Source organism: Lotus japonicus, chromosome 4, assembly GCF_012489685.1.
Source record: "Lotus japonicus ecotype B-129 chromosome 4, LjGifu_v1.2".
Lineage (NCBI taxonomy): Eukaryota > Viridiplantae > Streptophyta > Magnoliopsida > Fabales > Fabaceae > Lotus > Lotus japonicus.
In genome coordinates, this window is record NC_080044.1 from 21493559 (window position 1) to 21513554 (window position 19996).

A 19996-nucleotide genomic window follows, 5' to 3' on the forward strand; every position below is an offset into this window, starting at 1 on the left:
TTGAGGGGGGTGAGTGTACTTTACTCTTTAATTAATAGTTTTAATTTAGTTAAATATGTATCATTTAAAATTAATTAAAAATGACGTGGATAAAGCCAAATCAGCATTCATTTGCCACTCAGCAAGCTCGCCGGAGCTCCGGGCTCCGGCGAGGACTCGCTCCATACGTTTTGCATTGATGAGGTCCTTTTGCACAAATTTTTTCGGTGAGGGACTTAAATCAGACGACGAGACAAAGACAGGGACTAATTTGAGGATTAAGCCGAAATTGTAAATAAGGAATGATTTCAATGTCATTTGCAAATTCTTAGATTGGTCAATGCATTTACTGATTTACTCAATATTCCTTCAATTTCTACTACTATATATCACTTTTACACCGCCTAATGAATAGTTCAAATCAACACCATTTAATTATTATTTTGATTAAGTTTTGGTCAATGCATTTACAGAATTTGCATTCAATTTGATTTAAAACGCACAGGTGAAAATTATTACGTTTTTATTGTTTTTGCATCAGAAGCGGAAACAAATTAAGAGTCATTACACCATAAAATGAAAAACCCCATTCTTTGATTAATGGGCTAAAAACTGAAATACGTTATTGGGCTTTTATAATTGAGGTCCAAAATAATTAGGAGGTGACACTTGTTATATAAAGAGGGGGGTGGTTGAGAGTGGGTCTTGGAGTGCCAAGTCATGGAGGTGGGGCTCACAGCCTTCCTCTTTTCTAAAGTATATAGATTAGGATAAAATGAAATTATGTGTTATATATTTTTATTTTTATTTGATAGTTCAGATAGTTTGGAGAGACTACTAAAAAATTACTTTGTAAGTTTGGGGAGACGATATCATATATTTGTATGTTTTACGTAGCATTATAACACCACTGTTACGTGGCCTGATAGGGCAGGTACGAGGTGAATGAGAATCATTTAGAAACGGTTTTGAACCCCCACAAAAATACAAATGTCCGAAAAAACAGAACACCTACAGTTTTTTACGGTTTTAAACCGCCAAAAAATACCTCGTGCGTAGTGCACGAGTTGTCACGTCGTGCCAAATAGCCTTTAGTATAAATATATGTTGTATTGTGTGATCTTCTATCCATCAACTCTTTCATTTTAGTTTTAACTAACCAAGGAAATTCAAATAAGAACATAAAAATATCACTAAGTTTAAGAAGTTAAAAAAAAAACATCTAAGGTTGCACTCGGGTGTTAATCCTTATTAGTAAGTGCTAATCAACATAACGTGCTTCTAACATATTCTAACGATTTACTTAAAAAAAACATATTCTAACGATTTACGCCTACAAAGCATTTTCATATATACAGGGTTAAATTCTTAATTTAGAAAAAGAATATAATAAACACAATTTAACCCTTAGTCTTGTGTTATCTTTATTTATTTAAGTTAATAATAGAGCTCAATCTTTGAGGTTGAGCATCAAAGGGTGTTAGAGGAAAAAATTCATTAACCTATCTAGGTAAGAAAGGTCAACCTCTGTAGGCAATCAGATTATTCAGCATATTAAATTAATCGAAATAATGAATTGCCAAGATAGAAAACTTAATCATAATTAACCAAAAAGTCAACCAAATAAAAATCATGTGAAATGTCCTACAGATAATAATACACGCATGAGAAACAATCATGCATCATCTATCACTATCAGAGACATATATCAACCTGATCTGCACTAGAAAAAACTAATTGGGTCTCTCCATACCATGTAGTTTTAATTATGTATACATATATATATATATAGCATGTGTGAAGACTGAGCACCTGCACTCTGTGGTGCATCACCTATCTGTCATTATTTTAAAAAATAAGTCAATTTTTCATTATTTCTAAACATGTGGATCTCTTGTTATCATATTCAACAGATCTACATCTTCTGAATTGTGATCATAATTCATAAACGCGTACATGCATATTATAGTGAACCGAAAAGGGTATGCCTATGATTGACGGGATGCAAGAAAGAAACTATATGGAAAAGGAAAAGAGTAGATAAGGATTAATTAATGTTAGCTAGAGAAAAAAGAAGATGATCAATTAATTAAGATAACAAAGGAAGGATATCATAGGGTTTCGGTGCAGGTAATTACTTTCCTTAATGGTCAACCATTTACATTCATTACACCTTTTTTTTAACAAACCGAAAGAATTCATTACACCCTATAAGAGTTCCCTGATTATAGTGGATCATTTATATTTTGGTTCACCGGAGAACTAATAGTTAAAAATCGTTTGATTTAAGATTCTAGGAATATTCTTTGTATTTAGGATAAGATAGAAAGAGTAATAAAATGGTACAAAGGTAAATAAACTTAATTCCTCTCTCCACCCTACCACCACATCTTCTTTTGCTTCTGCAACTCTCCACCCTACCACCATACCTTCTTTTGCTTATGCAATAATTATTTGAACCGCCTCCACCGACCACCAACTCCATCATCCCTCTCTTCCTATGTGTTTTGGTCTAGACCTCTCCCTCTGTTTTGGTCTAGATTTGGCGGTGGCCGTGTTGTTGTTGGCCCTGATTTAGTTTAGATCTTGATCTGGTGGTGGTGTGGGTCCCAACAATAGGAGGCTCTTGTTTAATAGACGTTGGTGCGTTACTCCGGACATGACATATGACATCCCTACACCCTCAAACTCCCACTATGACCCGTCTTCGCTTATAAAATCATAAAGGGAGAAAATAGTGGGTAGTAGAGTTTTGGCATAGCGGGGACACCATCTCCTCACTTCCCTCCCCACCGTCAACGCTGCATAGAGAGACGATTAATCTCCTCCCATAATCGTCCTTCCATTTCCTCCATCAACCCGTCAAATCTCAACAAGGTTGCGACCCAAGGTACCGAGGTGTGGTTTAGGAAGAAAACCATAATCGCAAACACATGGGTAACTGAGAAGGAGAACTTGAATCGCGATGCACAATCTCTGATATGATCTTGACGAAGATTTCATTTGAATGACCCAAACAATAAATTTGAAACAAGAAATTGAGACCTAAACCAAGAGCAGATCTAAAACAAGATATTGAAACAAAAAAACTTCAAACTTGAAAATGAACTAGTAATTTCGACCTCAACCAAGAATGGACCTGAAAAATTGAATAAAAACCCTATTAAATCTGCAATAACTAAGGATGGATGAAAGTTGGGTGATGTAGATCTTATTAGAATTAGGGAGACCTAACTCAACCCAAACGCAAGTCTAACTGCAACCCAAAATCTAGCTCAAGAGTTGAGGTTTGCACTACCATTTATAAGCACTTGAATGGTCATATCTCTAGCCAATGTGAGACTTTAACATATCTGTTAGCGGCAGTAATTTTGGCCTCAACCAAGAATGGATCTGACTCAATTTGCACCCAAAGCTTAAACCTCGATTTTTTATGTAGATCTAGTTGAATTGGAGAAGGAAGGGAGGAAACGAGATGGCGGTGACACCGGTGGACCAGTGGTTGGTTGGAATGGGTGGGAGGGAGAGGGTAGTGGGAGAGAAGAACACATTGACTTAAGGGAATTGTTATTCAGACCCCCCCACAGCTATTCAGACCCAATGAAAAACCGAAAATTCGAAAATGCTCCTTTCGAACGCACCCTTGTAGTGCGTGTCTATCGCACATACCCATGGAGCGACGTAGACGTACCTTGAACATGCGTTGCGAGCGCACGTTCAAGGTGCGATTAAGTAGTGACAGAGTTGATGTCACAGTGTTTGACTATACATAGGAAAGACAAATATACGCACTTAGTGAACTGCGTTAGTCGCGCCGTTACAAAGTGCGTAATATGCGTCGCTCTTTATAAAGGCGTTACCATCGCACACTGAAAGTGCATTGGTCACGCAGTTTTAAAGGGTGAGATTTTGCAGAAACTTGACAGAAACAAACAGAAACTCCAACAGAAACAGAAACTTTAACACAATCAGATCTTCTAATAATGATCACAAAGGCTAGTTGCTTTCCTACATTCTTAGCCCAATCTAAAAGCTCATCCCGAGTAGCAAAAACCTACAGAATATTAACACATATACGCATCACATATAAATTCAACTTATTTGACATAAACTCACTCATTGGTTATGAAAATACCTTGTCTGTGGTAAATTGTTCTGTGTAGTCCGCTGCAATTGGCACATCATGTCGATCTTCCACATTGGCTAATTGACTTTGGGATTGCCTTTCTTCCACCCTTTCTTGTGGCATGTCCACTTCATATGACTTAGGGAGACTCATTCTGAAATGCAAAACGAAAATTGCAAATTGTTTACTGTTTCTGTTACAGGCCAGAACTGTATAAATCGCACTTTGAAAGCGCGTCACAAACGCACTTTATAAGTGCGACAGAGACGCGGTTTAACAATGCGTCGGGATAATAATAACAGAAAAACGCACTCTTAGTGTGCCTCTCTGTCGCACTTTCAGAGAACGGCCTGAACGCGCACAAAGAGTACGGTGCTAACGCTTATTAAAAGTGCGATAAATCTAGATCGGGATTAGTGCAGTACCTTCACAGACGACAACGACAACGAGGAAGGAGAAGTCGGGTGAGGACGACGACGGTGGCGGCGGCGTTGGTGATGGTGTTGGGTGAGGACGACGGCGACGGTGGCGTGGGTGGTGGAGGCGGTGGCCGGCAACAATGTGGTTGTGGAAGTTGAGAGTGGGTATGGAAGTTGAGAGTGGGTTTGGAAGTTGAAGAAGAAAGAGAATGTGGTGAGAGGGGGGTGAGAAGGGAGGGGGGTTTGAACAAAGCATTGGGAAGAAGGTGAGAATGGAGGGATGGGTATTTTTCAAAATTTCTCTTTTCATTAAGGGTATTTTTGACATTTACCAGATTTTTGGGGGTCTTAATAGCTATGGGGGGCCTGAATAACAATTCCCTTGACTTAAATGGTCAAAAATGCCCCTGGGTGCACCGGTAGACCAAAATATAAATAGACCACCCTAGTAGGCACCTAAAGAGACCTAAAGTATCAATGATCTATGAGGTTGATTCAAGTACTATATGTTTAATTTATTTTAAATATAAGCTCATATTTAGTGGAGTTTCATATGAGTCACTTAAAAAAAGTATCACAATATACTATTGAACAATATGCAAATTGGAGGATTATCTTGGTAACATAAAGTTCTAAAAATTTCAAACAAGTCGTATCCTTTTAATTCACTAGAACCACATCTACAACCACTACACCACCGACCACCACTAGAAAACCCCACCCGCAACGACATTGAAGCCCCAACCTCCGTTGGGACCTTCAATACCGCAACTCGAAAATCTCGTGGTACAGCTGTGCAACCTTTGAGCTAGCTACCAAACTAGATCTCACATAGATTATCTCTAGAGTGCTCCTCTCTATCGTGTTTCTCCCTCAAGTTCGTCCGCACCCGCGACACCTCAACCTCAAAGAGGGCTCCACGATAACAACTTCCCCACCGCAAATAAAGCCACAAGTCGAGGTCTCCTTCTTCGGGGAACACTCTCTCAACCACCAGTCCACCATCAACCATACACCACCACGAGTTGCCATTGTGAATGCCACCTTAATGACACACAGAACTACATGCACCACAATATTCACCTACCATCTCACATGTCTATAATTCCCACAACCAACGCCAATAAATCTCACCGCCCCTAGCCTCTTCGGACCGCAACCTCCATCTCTTAGAGCGTGCCCTATTTTTGTCATGACCACCATACCATACCTGGACTAATGCCGATATTTCCCAAGAACCTTCGAGAATTATAAGGAGGGAGGTAAAAGATAGGGACAAACACCATCCACTTATGGTCTAATTTGTTCGAGTCCAAATCGGTAGGGGTTTGTGGGTGGCCGAAGTGGCATAACCTCTTTGCAAAGAAAGAGGATGACCGAGATTCTTTGGGGAGGTTTAGTTTGGTGATCAGGTTGCGGGTTGATGACCAAGACTAGCGTAGGATTCTATCAGGGCTCAAATATGGTGTAGCCAAAGGGGTGGTGGTGATGGTGCACATGTTGGGGGAGGTGGTGGAGAGTTTTTAGATACCATCTTAAGAAAATGGACTTGTTTGCAATTTAAAAAAAAATTAAATATTAGTGAAATCTCAATTCTACTCTCAAATATTCACTAGTATATTGTGGCACACTTTTTTTGAGTGACTCTTATTAGACATCATCATTTGAGACTCCAAAACTTTTGTATGAAAAAGGTTTTGTTGAAAAAGCTAAACTACATTAAAATATGAATATTTTTAACTCGAACAAGATTATATTCAGTAAATGATCTGTAAAACTTGAGATCAATTCATTAATTAATCATAAGATATAAATTATTTTACTATTCGCCAACATTATAAATGTTTATATTATTACTAATTCTTATGGTATTTAATTGATATTATAAACTCAATACAAGTATATTATTTAAAATTTTCTTATGAGTATATATTACACTATAGTGAATGTTAAGTTCCAAAGCTGAACACATCGTTTATCATCTTTTGAATGATAACAATTTTCTAGAGCATAAATGTAAGGCTTAAAGTTTCACATGAGTTACTTTTCAGGAAAACAACACTCTTGACTCACATCTCTCATCGTCTGATATTCAAAGTACAAGATTATACAAGAAGACGTTTCATCTCAATGAAGAAGGGTCAAAGCTACAAGGCAAATGGTACAAGCAAGAAAAAGTCAAATATGCTACATCGTCTGAGCAAGAGAAGATAAGAATGATCAAGATACAAGACAGTCTACACAAGTAAAGTCAAAGCATCAAGACCGTCTTTAGAATAAAATTCAAAGCTTCAAGTCAACGCATTCAAGAACAACCAAAGCAATCAGATAGTCTGAGAAGACTGCACTCAACGTTCACATTCAACGTCTATCTCAAAGACTGAACAAGTGGAAGCAACGTCCAGAGAATGAGCGCAAACTTCATTTAAAATTTATCTCTGACAAGCTAGAGGATAAAGTTAAGTGCATGGAATCATGTGATACTTCACAAAGCACGTTGATCAAGGAAGCAAGTACAACGATGTTACTAGCAAGGTTTCCTCTTTCCCTCTCTTACAAGGAATGAAGAAATGGAACAAAGCTTATTGTCTATGCCTACTTGCATCTATCTTATTCAGGAAACACACTATCAAGACAATTCATCCCCTAAGAATAAGCTGCAAGTGATTGGTCAAAGGCTATCGTCCAAGTTTTAAATGACCAATAGGAAGAATGAATGAAGCATAATGATCGTCTAAAGAAAGGAAGACGACAGAAGGAGAAAAGCAATGAAAGCAGATCGTCTGATTGAAACAAAGTCTATCATATGATGAAAGCTACAGAGTCTGAAGAATGACCGTTTAAATGAAATTCGAAAAGAGCTTAGAAAAACTTCTTGAAGAAGTCTTGCAAGTCAAGATCACATGTTCTGACAAAGTATAATGAAAAATGAAAAGTACATTGGTGTCACTACCAAATTACCACAATTATACACCAACAGATAGAAGCTCTGACCTATGCTACCTACTAGCTGATAGAATACATTTTTTCGGCAAAAGGTCTCAATCAAAGTGTACTATGCATCTGACTCAAGGACACAATGTACCGTTTGATCCAACGGCTAGAAGCTATCTATGAAGAACATGCTCCAATGGATATCTTTTCCTCACAAAAGATTCAGAAGTATAAAGGGAAAATCTGAAGATTGGAAGAATTACCTTTAATGCTCACCAAGAAGCAATCTTTGCACTCAACAGAAAAAGGAGTTGTTCGGGCTCACAAAGAGAAGAAGCCTTGGTGCTCATTAAGAAGAATCTTAGCGCTCAACAAGAAAATAAGTTATGTTCTCAAACAGAAAAGAAGCTTTTAGCTCAAAACTTCGGAAGTCGATGACACACTCTACAGAATAGACATTCATCATCGTTTGCTTCAACATGAAGAGAATATTTTCTTAAGAGTCAAATCCCTCACTAAATCTCTCATGTAATAGAACATAAAGTTTATGTCTAGAGTCAAACCTCACAAAATACTTTATAGTTCCTAAGCTTAATAGACTCTACAATTACTCTTAGAAGAAGAGAAGTAAACAATCTTGAGAAAGATTTCTTAAGGAGAAGTCTTAGATAACACTTTGTAAGGAGGATCCCTGATAATACTTAGTAAGGAGAAGTCCTATGAATACTTGTTGTGCCTGAAGAGGCAATGGCAAAATAATACTTATTTTTTGTGGAGAGGCATGGGTGAAATAATACTCGCTATGTCTGAAGTGGAATGTACAAGAATACTGGTAAGGAGAAGTCATTCATACTTGTGCTTAGTGAAATCTTGGTATAGCCAAGGACTGGATGTAGCTCTATCGCTCAGGGGATGAACCAGGATAAAAATGTTGGTGTTCATTGAATCCTTCCCTGCTCTTACATTTCCGTTGCACCAAACAATCCCAACGAAGATGATAAATCTTTCAATCGTTTGGAAATTCAAGTTTTAGGATGGCACAATTCAACCCCCCCCCCCTCCTTCTTGTTCTACTCTTGATCAACTTCAGCGAAGAAAGAGATATGGTGGCTTCTAGAGCGCAAGTGCACCTTGGGGCTTCCAGCATGCAAGACCAAATTTGACCTGTTATAACTGTTGTTACTTTTGGTTGTCTTGCATTTTTTCCAAAACAACCTGATGTCGAAGCAGATGTTGTGACATCTGCCTATGCGTAGCATAGGACATCAGTCCATGACTTGGAGTGCTTATGTGTGCCCTGGAAATCTGGTGAAGATTTTATTGTGGTTACTTACGGTTTAAGTAGGTGTATTATGGTTGTTTAATGAGGGTTGGTTTATTTGTTGGAACAATCTCCGATTGAAGATTTGTTTCTATTGTGTTAATGGTGATTGACATGCATGTGAACGCAATCAACATTTATGGAAGATTTCTTTTTTATTTGTTGTTGTTGGACTACTGCTTCAGCCTTGGAAAATCCTAGTGTGGTTGTTGAAACTTATATATGTGAAGACCTAATACGTGAATACGACTAAAGCTATTAAGAGAAATAGATCAAGTGTTTTAGGGTTGTTATTTGTGCTAGTCCTTGTGTTCGTTGTGAACTAATCTTGCTCATTGATTCTGTAAGGCAAGGTTGAGTTCTGTGTCCTTGAGTGTTAAAACTATAATTGTTGTTGTTCTTACCAATCACTGTGGCAGTGGTTGAGAGAAAATGAGAGGGGCTCTCATACTTAGGTCGATATACTAAGTAGAAATACACTGGGTTGATTAGGAAGAGAACTATGAGTTGTGGGTTCATGAGCGTCTGCAGTTCCTGAATCTTGAGATAGTGGATTTCCTTTCTTTGGGTGCAAACCCTCCAGACGTAGGTGAAGTTTCACCGAACTGGATTAACAACTTTGGTGTTGTGCTTTGTTTATTTTATGCATTTATTGTTCACTTTATTCGATTGTTAAAGCAATTGCCTAAGCATCGCGTAGGACATTTGTTATACGAGAACTAGAATTTCAATAACGGGTAGCAATGACCTGCTAAGAAAAAATATATTACAAAAAAAACCCTCATATGCTCTCTCCTCCCTCTCTCTTTGGGTTGCTAAAGATCTGGGTTTTGCCATGCTTAGTTGTGCGGAGTAAGGAAGAAAGTTTAGGACTCCCACTTGCAAAACAATATAAAACTTGAGCTAAAAATTGAAACTTGCTTCGGGTGAGGTTGGAATGAACGTTACCGGGTAGAGAATTAGTAATACTTGAGGTAAATGGTCAGGAACTTTGGAGACGATGGCAACCCAAAAAGCCCTTCCGCACTTGGAGATGGGGATCTAAATGGAGATTCATCATCAGGATTCGAATTCTCTCTTTTGTAGTTTTCGTCACTTAAAATCTTGCATGCACTCTCATCTTGTCACTTATTGAATTCTCTCCTTATGTAGTTATCACCAGTTAAAACCTTGCAAGCACTTTCATCTTGGTCACATATTATTCCATTATCTCAAGGAACACAGGAACCCCAATGATGCATTTTCACAAACAAAACACAAGAATGACGATGATGTGGCTCATCTTTTTTTTATCATGTGGGTTAGATGAGACTCTCATCAAATCCATCACCATTTGCAAGTACCAAATAGGCGGTGGGTTGGTGGAGGGTAGTGATTGTTTTGTGTTTGAGTGAGTTCCATGAGAACGATATCCTTGTGCTGAAGTGAAATCACGAAATTTAGTTCTTCTTCACGGGATCTAATTCTTCTTTAATCGTAAAATCTGAACCTGGATCTAAATGACGCAAAGTCATTGATAGGAAGAAATTTCTACCATGGAAGAGCAGCTATGGACTAATGTAAAGAAAGCAATCGAAACAAAATAAAGAAATAAAATGTGGTCATCGCCAATTTTCTGCTTCTTCTATGCATCATGAAATTGTACAAGATATAGTAAAACCTTAGGTTCTAGAACTTGAGCTAACAACATGCAGGAAATAATAACTAGAATATAAGACTAAAATAAAGGGTAATAGAAATATTTGGCCCAATATTTTCAGCTGGTAATGAATCAATAATAGAAGCCCATTAGAGATGGATCTTTCTACCGGTCGTCTTCTTTTCTTCCCTAATGTTTTGGATATGATTTAAGAAAGGTAGAAGGTTTAAGAAAATCGAACTGAGCTTTTAGAGGTTGAAGGAGTTGGCGTCAATGCTCTTGAGCCTATTTTAAACTCAGGTGGTGGTTTCTGATTAGTGGTCGAAGCTCGAAGGGAGGCACAAGAGGAGAAGGTGAGAAAGAAGATCCTCTGTGATCAACGGCTCGAGGAACTCAATCTTGCCAACTATATCGAACAGTTGCTTAGTGGGGAAAGAGGTTTGTGTATTTTACCCATCTATGGTGTCTGATCGGTGGTCAGAGCTTGAAGAGAGATGTCGGGTGGCGGAGGCACCAAGAAAGGTGAGGGAGACTACCTCCTAGTAACACAATAGAGGATTAGAGGGGTTTTGTTGTCAAAAACAAAATAAAATTGAAATAAATTTCAAAAACTAATTAACAGAATGTAAGGGTTTTTAATTGCCTATCTCACTGTCTTACTTAGATCCAACGGCTCTAAATGCTATTGCACTGGTACAAGACTCAATTGATATTGCACCCTAGACACCCCAACAGAATATATCACATGATTGGAGAATCATAACACGTCATCTTGCTCATAATAATTAGGGGCTCAATATAGTAACCATGACAATAGTTTTCAGAAAAATCGAATTGGCAAAAACTGTAAATACTGGATAGTTGTCTTCCACTAGAAATTGATGTTGCATAATATCCTAAGAAAGAAAATAATGGATTCTTTACCACTGTTAATGGTCAGATTAGAATAAAAAATAATGCATTGAACAATTTTGTACTTTTATATGCATAATTATATACATGGTCTCATTTAATTAGCATTGACAGTAATAGTTGTTCAAATCTCAAGCTCAAATTTACTAATGAGAAGAAATATCAGGCTCAAGAAATGAATCATATGCCTGACCAAAAAAACGAAAAGGGTTACGATTTTCACCCCTGTGAATAATCCTTATTTCCATTAAAAAAACAAATTGTAAACTTAAAAAGCTTCTAACCTCTGGCTCTGGGAAACAAAGTAATTTTCTTAGTGGCTAAGATTTTATATAGATAAAAACTTGAGCTTTGGGAAGATATATAACATCTGCAATGATGTGATTTAAGACTCCGTAGTTACATGACTATAGTGGAACGTTGGTGTACCTATAGATAATATCATGATTATGGTAATTTTTCTATCTTTTCCCTGATGAACCTAATTATTGTGTTTTCAGATATGTAGGAAATATAGATCATAATGATGATAATTGATGATATATCTGTCAGTGAGGAGCTAATCATATTTGATTATTAGTTGGAGATAAATGAGCACACACCCATAAGAGTGTTGACTTTATGCACTGAAATTCCATGAGAATGATGTAGGGTAACGGTAAAGTTTTCATCAAAAGTGAGAATACATTATTAGTGGTATGATGATTCAAATATGATTAATGATAATTTAAACTCAATCCTTTGAGAATATACATAACTCATAGTTAATGTGATAAATGAAATGGTTGTTTAGAAGAGTTACTAGGTGGATACTTTAGATCTGACTTTGTGGCCGTCACATTTTCTTAAATTCACAACTATATGATCAAGATCAGACGATTTAAAATTAAGAGTATATTTAAAATATATAACTAGTCTCTAAATTTAAGTCGTAGTGATATATTTTTGTCTTAAGACTAATCTATCTACTGTCTCACGGTCAGTGCACTAAGAAGTGATGACTTGTCAATGAGTTTTTCCGTTTACAAAAGTTCAATTCAAACTGCTAACCACTTATTTAAGGGATGAAGTGCTGAATCACTCTGTCAACTATCTTGGTTTGCATTCATTAATAATTGTGTTCATCAATGCCCGCATTCGAATGTTCGAACTGCACTAAATTTAAGAAAATTTAAATACAGTAAATCCAAATTTGTGTATTTCACCGTCATTAACTCATTATTGTGAAGGGAAATATTTGAGTAATGATATATACACACCTCTCTTTTGAGGTGGAGAGGTGGAATTGTGAGAGAGATAGGAAGAAAAGAAAACGTAAGAGAGAGAAAATATGAGATGTGATATATAATGAGATGAGAGAGATAGAAATAAAAAAAAGGTGGAAATTGAGTGTTTGAAAAATGAGGTGTGTATATATCATTACTCGCAATATTTCTCTCCCAAAATGTGCCAAGTTGTTTGTTTTTATTGGCTATGAATGGAAGTGTGGTGCACTTGACTCTTAGGTTTGAAAAGCTGTGTTGTGTAAAAAACGCAAATCCAGCAACTTAGAGCAACTCCAACGCTAATTTCTTAACCTAGCTGGAGTTGCTAAGGAACATTTCTTATTTTGGGGCTGCATTGGAGTTTGCCTACTTGGCAGTTTTGGTTCCTTAGCAACAGTGCAGAGTTCCTTCCACAAGGAACTCTGCTTTTTAGTTTCTTAGATTAAAAAAATGATATTTTCTCTCACATGCTTCAACGGATTTCAGAGGGAAGCTTAACAGAATGAAAAAAAATGGAAGATGATGGAAGATGAACAACAGAACAACATGAACAGAATCAAGATGAACATAATTTTTTTGAATATTACAGAACATGAAATTTACAGAATAGAACACCAGAGGTTTTTTTACATGAAAAAAAATAAAATAAAAACATAATGTTGATCTTGACTGAGAAGCTCTGATCTGCAAAGAGAGATGAGACCACCGATCAAGCTTGGGGGGCGATCTGGTGGCGGTGGCGGAGCGTGGCGCTTGAGGAAAGCTTGCATGTCTCCGATCCAAGTGCTTGAGGGGCGATCTGGGTCCATATTGAAGCTTTGGTGGCGGCTGGGGTAGGCTTTGGTTGCGGTGAGGTGGGTTTCGATGGCGGTGAGGTGGGCTTTGGTTGCGGTGAGTTGGGTTTCGGTGGCGGTGAGGTGGGTTTGGTGGCGGTGAGGTTGCAGACAAAAGGAGGAGCTGGAGGAAGACAGAAGAAGAGAAGATCGAGGAGAGGAAGAAGAAGAAAAGGGGAGTAGAAAGGAGGAAGAAAGGGAGAGAAGAGGAAGCGTGAAGGGAGAAAGGTTGAGGATTCCAGATTGAGAAAGGGAGAAAAGAGGAAAAAGAAGAGAGGAAGAATAAGAGGGTGTGGCTAGGGTTATGGAGAGTGAGGAGGAAAAGAAGGTTTATATAGTGGGTGACCTGCTTAGCAGGTCAGCCCACCGTTATTGACCGGTTATAGCCGGTTTCTGTCCGTTTGGGGGTGGTTTAACCGGTTAGACCGGTTTTTGTTTTAAATTTAATTATTTTAAATATTTAGTAAAATTTAATTTAAATTAAATTCGTATAAATAATAATTAAATTATTTTGAAGTTGAAGTATTGATTTAGTATTAGATTTTAAATCTAAATTGGGTGAAAATAAATATTATTAATTTATGTTGTATGGTGGGACACGGTGAGACCCTTCAAATAGTAATTTAAGAAATCATGGGTTGGAGGAAAATCTACTTCAGTTCCTTAAGAGTTCCTTAAGTCTGATGTGCCAGTACGGGCTCACATGAATAGTGCAGAATAATGTCAAATAGTGTTTTAAAAAACCAAATAAGGAAATGTGGGCTGGAGTTGCTTAGAGCATGGTACATGATAAACCAATAATTTAGATTCAAATCTTGAATTGATGATGCTCACACATCTTCAGCGATTAGGACAGTATATACCACTCAATTATTGATTGAACTCTGCAAGTGACAAAATATACAACATCAACTAAGCATTAATTAGATTATTATATATGCTCATTTTCACTACTAAAAATAATGATTCAGAACATAATAAGGGAGTGTCACATGCTTTGTGCCCAGCATTCAGCCACCTTGCTTCCACTAACTTGAATGTTAATTACATTGCTCTCTCAACAGTGTCCGGAATATGAGGGCCATATTGACATTTGGGTGGACACTAGAAATGGTTTCTTTGTGGGTGTTTGACTTTGCTACAATAGCACTAGTCTAGTCTCCCCCCACCCCACCCCTCCTCACAAATTCTTCATCTTACCCATCATTTTCTTACTCTATCCCGGTTTCATGCTGTTAGGGATACTCTGCATTGATGCAATTAGGCAATCTTAGTTATATGATTAAGCTTTGCTCAGTTTATTATATATTTCATCAGGATCAAACAGTAATTATAAATTTTAAGTTTGAGCCGACCAATCTTGATCAAACGATTCAGATTTCATTTCACTCAAAAAGAGTGTTGTCAACACTCACTTTAACACTCTCTTTTTAACACTCATATTAGTCAGTTAAAATTTATGTAAAATCTACTAAAAATATGAATCTCATAAATATCAACCTGGAAATAAAATGTTAAAGTGAATGGTGCATATTTTTTCCAAATTAATTAATGAAGGGGATCCAATTCCTTACCCACTAGCGCTACTACTTATTTTCTACCACTACTACTAGTCCATGTTACTCATTGCATCCATCTCTTTTTGTTGTTATATGAAAACCTGGTTGAATATTAACATGACACCAACCAATATAGTACCTCAACCATGATTCTCTCCCTTCTCTTTTTCCATTTGGGCTTTCTTTAAAGATTTAATTTTCACCCTCAAAATCCTGAATTGGTTGCCTTGACATTTGTCTGCACCCTCACACTCTCTCTCTCTCTTATAAAACCCAGTTCTCATTTCCTATCCGCACTGTCACTACATGCCAATACACTGCTTCTAGTCACCAAAGGTTGAGACTTTACCAATGTCTTCCTCTACTTATGCTATGAGGAACACCCTTTGGTATCTTTTGTGTCTTGGTGTGCTGGTTGCAAACGTTAGCTTTTGCTTTGCTTCCAAGGTAGCATTTTTGTCTAGCATTTTGGTTATTGGTTATGGCTATTTCTTGGTTTTTGGGGTTTCTTAAGTGGAATCTGGATTGGATTGCAGGTTTATGTAGTGTACATGGGAAGCAAAACTGGTGAACACCCGGATGATATTTTGAAGGAAAATCATCAAATGCTTGCTTCTGTTCACAGTGGAAGGTCAGAGTCAATAGCATTTTTTCATTTTTTTTTTAACTCCCATTATCTTAGAAAAGTGATTTTCTCATTTCACTTTGGGAATGTTTCTACAGCACTGAGCAAGCCCAAGCTTCTCATATTTATACTTACAGACATGGTTTCAGAGGATTTGCAGCCAAGCTCAATGATGAACAGGCTTCCCAAATTTCTAGTAATTTTCTTTTCCATTTCCTTTTCCAACTTCTCAATGTTCAAATTAGTGTTAGCACATTATGCTAGTAATGTAGCTTGACTTGTATCAATGTTGAAATTTGACCAGAAATGCCAGGAGTGGTTTCTGTTTTCCCCAATACTAGAAGAAAGCTGCACACAACTCATTCATGGGATTTCATGGGGCTTCTTGACGACCAAACCATGGAGACTCTGGGATACTCCATCAGAAACCAAGAAAACATCATCATTGGTTTCATTGATACCGGTTAGTAAGTCTATGCAGCAATAAATGGTTTAGCCGTTTAGGCACAACATCATCATCATCATCACCATGTATAGTAAAGTTTCAGCCTTTAGGATAAGTTGATGGCTTCTATTTATGCAGCAATCCCTCTATCCCATGTTTTAGTCATATAAGTCCCACAATGGCATTTATTCATCGGTTCAGTCAGAAGAATTTCCACTTTCACACTGCATTTATTACTTCACTAACAAATAGTACTCTATCACTTTATTTCTCTTATTTTAGCAGTAGTAAGCTTAAGGAAAGTATGACTAATAAAACTGGAAATTTGACTTCAAATTACATCTTTATGGTGTTCAAATTCTTAAAAAATCATGTTCTCTAGAGTTAAAACTGAATATGACAAATGTTTTTATTCATCTCCTGTTTTGTTGGTAGCTCAATTACCACAAGATATCAAATTTTTAGCATGTTTAGACCAGTTTCTCTTTCATCAGAATCAATTCTGAAACCATGAAGCTACTCACGGAAGCTTCTTCCTAGAATTGATTTTGACTTCAGAATCAATTGTATAAGTGAAAGATGGTTTAGGCACTGCGAAGTGAAAGTGCTCCACTGGTATGATAGTCCTCAAATTACTTGGATTTTGTCTGAGTTTTGTTCATAATCACTATTCATTCAGGAATTTGGCCGGAATCCCCAAGCTTCAGTGACACTGACATGCCGGCAGTGCCACCAGGGTGGAAGGGTCATTGTCAAGCAGGGGAAGCATTCAATGCCTCATCTTGCAACAGGTTTGTGGTTGAATTGAAACTTGAAACCTTATCCTTGTCTGTTTTCACTTCATGAGAATTAGTTTTCACTTGGTTTATCTACATTGGTTAATAATTTATGGAGCAGGAAAGTGATTGGAGCTAGATACTACATGAGTGGATATGAAGCAGAGGAAGGATCAGATGCAAATGTCTCCACCTTCAGATCCCCAAGGGACAGCACTGGCCATGGGAGCCATACAGCCTCCATAGCCGCTGGGCGCTACGTGGCGAACATGAATTACAAGGGACTTGCAGCTGGAGGAGCCAGGGGAGGAGCACCAATGGCTAGGATTGCTGTGTACAAAACATGCTGGGATTCAGGTTGCTATGATGTGGATTTGCTAGCTGCATTTGATGATGCCATAAGAGATGGGGTTCACATTTTGTCTCTCTCTTTGGGTGCTCAATCTCCCCAAGGAGACTATTTCAATGATGCAATTTCTGTTGGGTCATTCCATTCTGCTAGACGTGGAGTGATGGTTGTTGCTTCAGCTGGAAATGAAGGATTTGCTGGTTCTGCTACCAACCTTGCACCATGGATGCTCACTGTAGCTGCTAGCTCGACAGATAGGGAGTTCACTTCTGATATCATACTAGGAAATGGGGCTAGAATCACGGTAAAGCTTATTAATTTTCTTTTCAAAATATAGACTCTGATGCTATCTTAGAATTCGGGTTAGACCTACCTTTATCCTGAAATTAGTTATTGGGGTAGTTAGATTTTCTGCAGTTTGAGGCATTAATTAGTTTTCTATGATTGATTGAACAGGGTGAAAGTTTGAGTCTCTTTGAAATGAATGTCTCCACAAGAATAATATCTGCCTCTCAAGCCTATGCAGGATACTTTACTCCTTACCAATCCAGGTGAAACAAGGTACTTAATTGTGAGGACTACCTAAAAGTCAATGCAAAATGATGAGTTTTTAAGGTATATTTTTTTCTCTTGTATTTGCTTTTGTAGTTACTGTCTGGAGAGTTCTTTGAATAAAACAAAGACCAAAGGGAAGGTTCTGGTGTGTAGACATGTGGAGACTTCAACAGAGTCAAAGGTTGCAAAGAGCAAAATAGTGAAAGAGGCTGGTGGAGTTGGTATGATACTCATTGATGAGACAGATCAAGATGTTGCTATCCCATTCATGATCCCTTCAGCTATTGTTGGAAAGAAAAAAGGAGAAAAGCTTCTATCCTATATAAAGACTACACGGTTTGTTTCATATTTGAGAGGGAAAAAAAGTGAATACTGTAAAGAACTTTTGTTTTTAGTGCCATTTTCTGAAGTCTAACAAGACATGCCTGGTATATGCTGAACAGTAACCCTGTTGCAAGGATATTCAGAGCAAAAACAGTACTTGGAGCTCAGCCTGCACCTCGTGTAGCATCATTTTCTTCTAAAGGCCCCAATGCTTTAAACCCAGAAATTATGAAGGTGATATTTTTATTAATATGAAAATAAATTTCCATAATCTTTGGCTTCTTTATAATGGTCATTGTTATTTATACTTCATTCCTGTAGTTGAGTGAATTGTCAACTTGGTCCCTCAGATTTTGCCAGGCAAGTTAGTCATCGGAAGAAAGAAGTGTTTCAAAGTCTCTGAATGTGTAAAACGTCAATCAAGTTAATCCCATGACTAACTTGCTAGCGCGAAATCTTTCAGGGACCAAGTTGACCATTCACTCCCAGTAATTTATGAGTTCTCACTCCATTGTTGCTGTTGCTAAGCAGCCTGATGTCACAGCTCCAGGATTAAATATCCTTGCAGCTTGGTCTCCAGCAGCTGGAAACATGTTCAACATTGTCTCAGGAACTTCCATGGCATGTCCTCATGTAACTGGAATTGCAACCTTAGTCAAAGCTGTCCATCCTTCATGGTCTCCATCTGCTATCAAATCCGCCATCATGACAACTGGTAATACATACGGATAAGGCGATATCAGTATCATTTTCCTTAGACCTATGTATTAAAATATGGTCCGAGATGCTTCTTAATTAAACAAATTGACATAAAGCTCCATAATAGGATAAGTTCAACCATCACTTAATGTTTATAAATCTAGACACTGAACATTAGTAAGAATTCCACTATAAAAAGAAAGAAAACGATACATGTTGTAGTTCATTGGCTTGTCTACTTTTTCTAAAGAAACTAATCATGTTACATTCATTATGCAGCAACAATTTTGGATAAGCACCACAGGCACATCAGTGCAGATCCAGAACAAAGAACAGCTAATGCATTTGATTATGGATCAGGGTTTGTGAACCCTGCAAGAGTTCTTGATCCTGGTCTCATCTATGATTCTGAGCCAGCAGATTTTGTTGCATTCCTCTGTTCACTTGGTTACGATCAACGATCACTCCATCTTGTTACTAGAGACAACAGCACATGTGATAGGGCATTCAACACTGCATCTGACCTCAACTATCCATCTATTGCAGTTCCCAAGCTTAAAGACAGCTTCTCAGTTACTCGGGTTGTGACTAATGTTGGAAAAGCACAAAGTGTATACAAAGCTGTAGTGTCTTCTCCCCCTGGTGTGAATGTCACGGTCGTGCCGAACCGGTTAATCTTCACACTAGTTGGGCAGAAAATGAAGTTCACTGTGAATTTCAAAGTAACTTCTCCCTCAAAAGGATATGCATTCGGGTTCTTGTCGTGGACGAATAGAAGATTGCGAGTCACAAGTCCTTTGGTTGTTAAGGTTGTACCGGGAAAACATGGTTTGGTCAGATAGCAAAACCTGTAAATATCTATATTCGTTTTAAGAGCTTTGAGAACCTTATAGTCACTAGAATAAACCATTCATACTGAAATCCTGAGGCAAATTAGGTGATCACTGCCAAAGTTATATGCTTGGAGTGCAACAGCAGTTACAAAAAGTAGGATCCAAAGAGATGATAGATTTAAGCCCTGAAATTATTTTGAAAGTCGATACTATTTGTCCGTTGTTGCAACATACTACTACTCCATTACTTTGACCGGAAAAGAATTTGGCTAATCCCAGTTTTGTTTATGCTACAAACTATTAGATTAGATAATGGTAGCTCAAATTTGCTGGTAGTTGAAATGATCCATTTCATAATGGAAACTGGAAGCTCTTCAAAATTCTAGGATTTTGGTAAATGTGG

The 19996-nt window shown here is 37.7% G+C and overlaps 1 protein-coding gene across 1 annotated transcript; it reads left to right on the top strand.

Moving 5' to 3' along the window:
• Positions 1 to 15104: 15104 nt before the first annotated feature.
• LOC130714412 (subtilisin-like serine-protease S) lies at positions 15105 to 19881 on the top strand. Its single transcript, XM_057564311.1, has 11 exons — positions 15105 to 15434; positions 15524 to 15618; positions 15711 to 15808; positions 15917 to 16075; positions 16737 to 16848; positions 16955 to 17486; positions 17639 to 17733; positions 17831 to 18073; positions 18181 to 18295; positions 18593 to 18776; positions 19040 to 19881. Exons 1-11 carry the CDS (start codon positions 15339 to 15341, stop codon positions 19600 to 19602), a joined length of 2292 nt encoding a protein of 763 aa, XP_057420294.1. The 5' UTR covers positions 15105 to 15338; the 3' UTR covers positions 19603 to 19881.
• The last annotated feature ends 115 nt before the right edge of the window (positions 19882 to 19996 follow it).

Excerpts from the sequence above, each read along its gene's own strand:
- LOC130714412 (XM_057564311.1), top strand. The coding sequence starts at position 15,339 with ATGTCTTCCTCTACTTATGCTATGAGGAACACCCTTTGGTATCTTTTG. Across the intron at positions 17,487-17,638 it reads GAAATGGGGCTAGAATCACG|GGTGAAAGTTTGAGTCTCTT; the intron begins GTAAAGCTTATT and ends TTGATTGAACAG. Across the intron at positions 18,777-19,039 it reads ATCCGCCATCATGACAACTG|CAACAATTTTGGATAAGCAC; the intron begins GTAATACATACG and ends TTCATTATGCAG.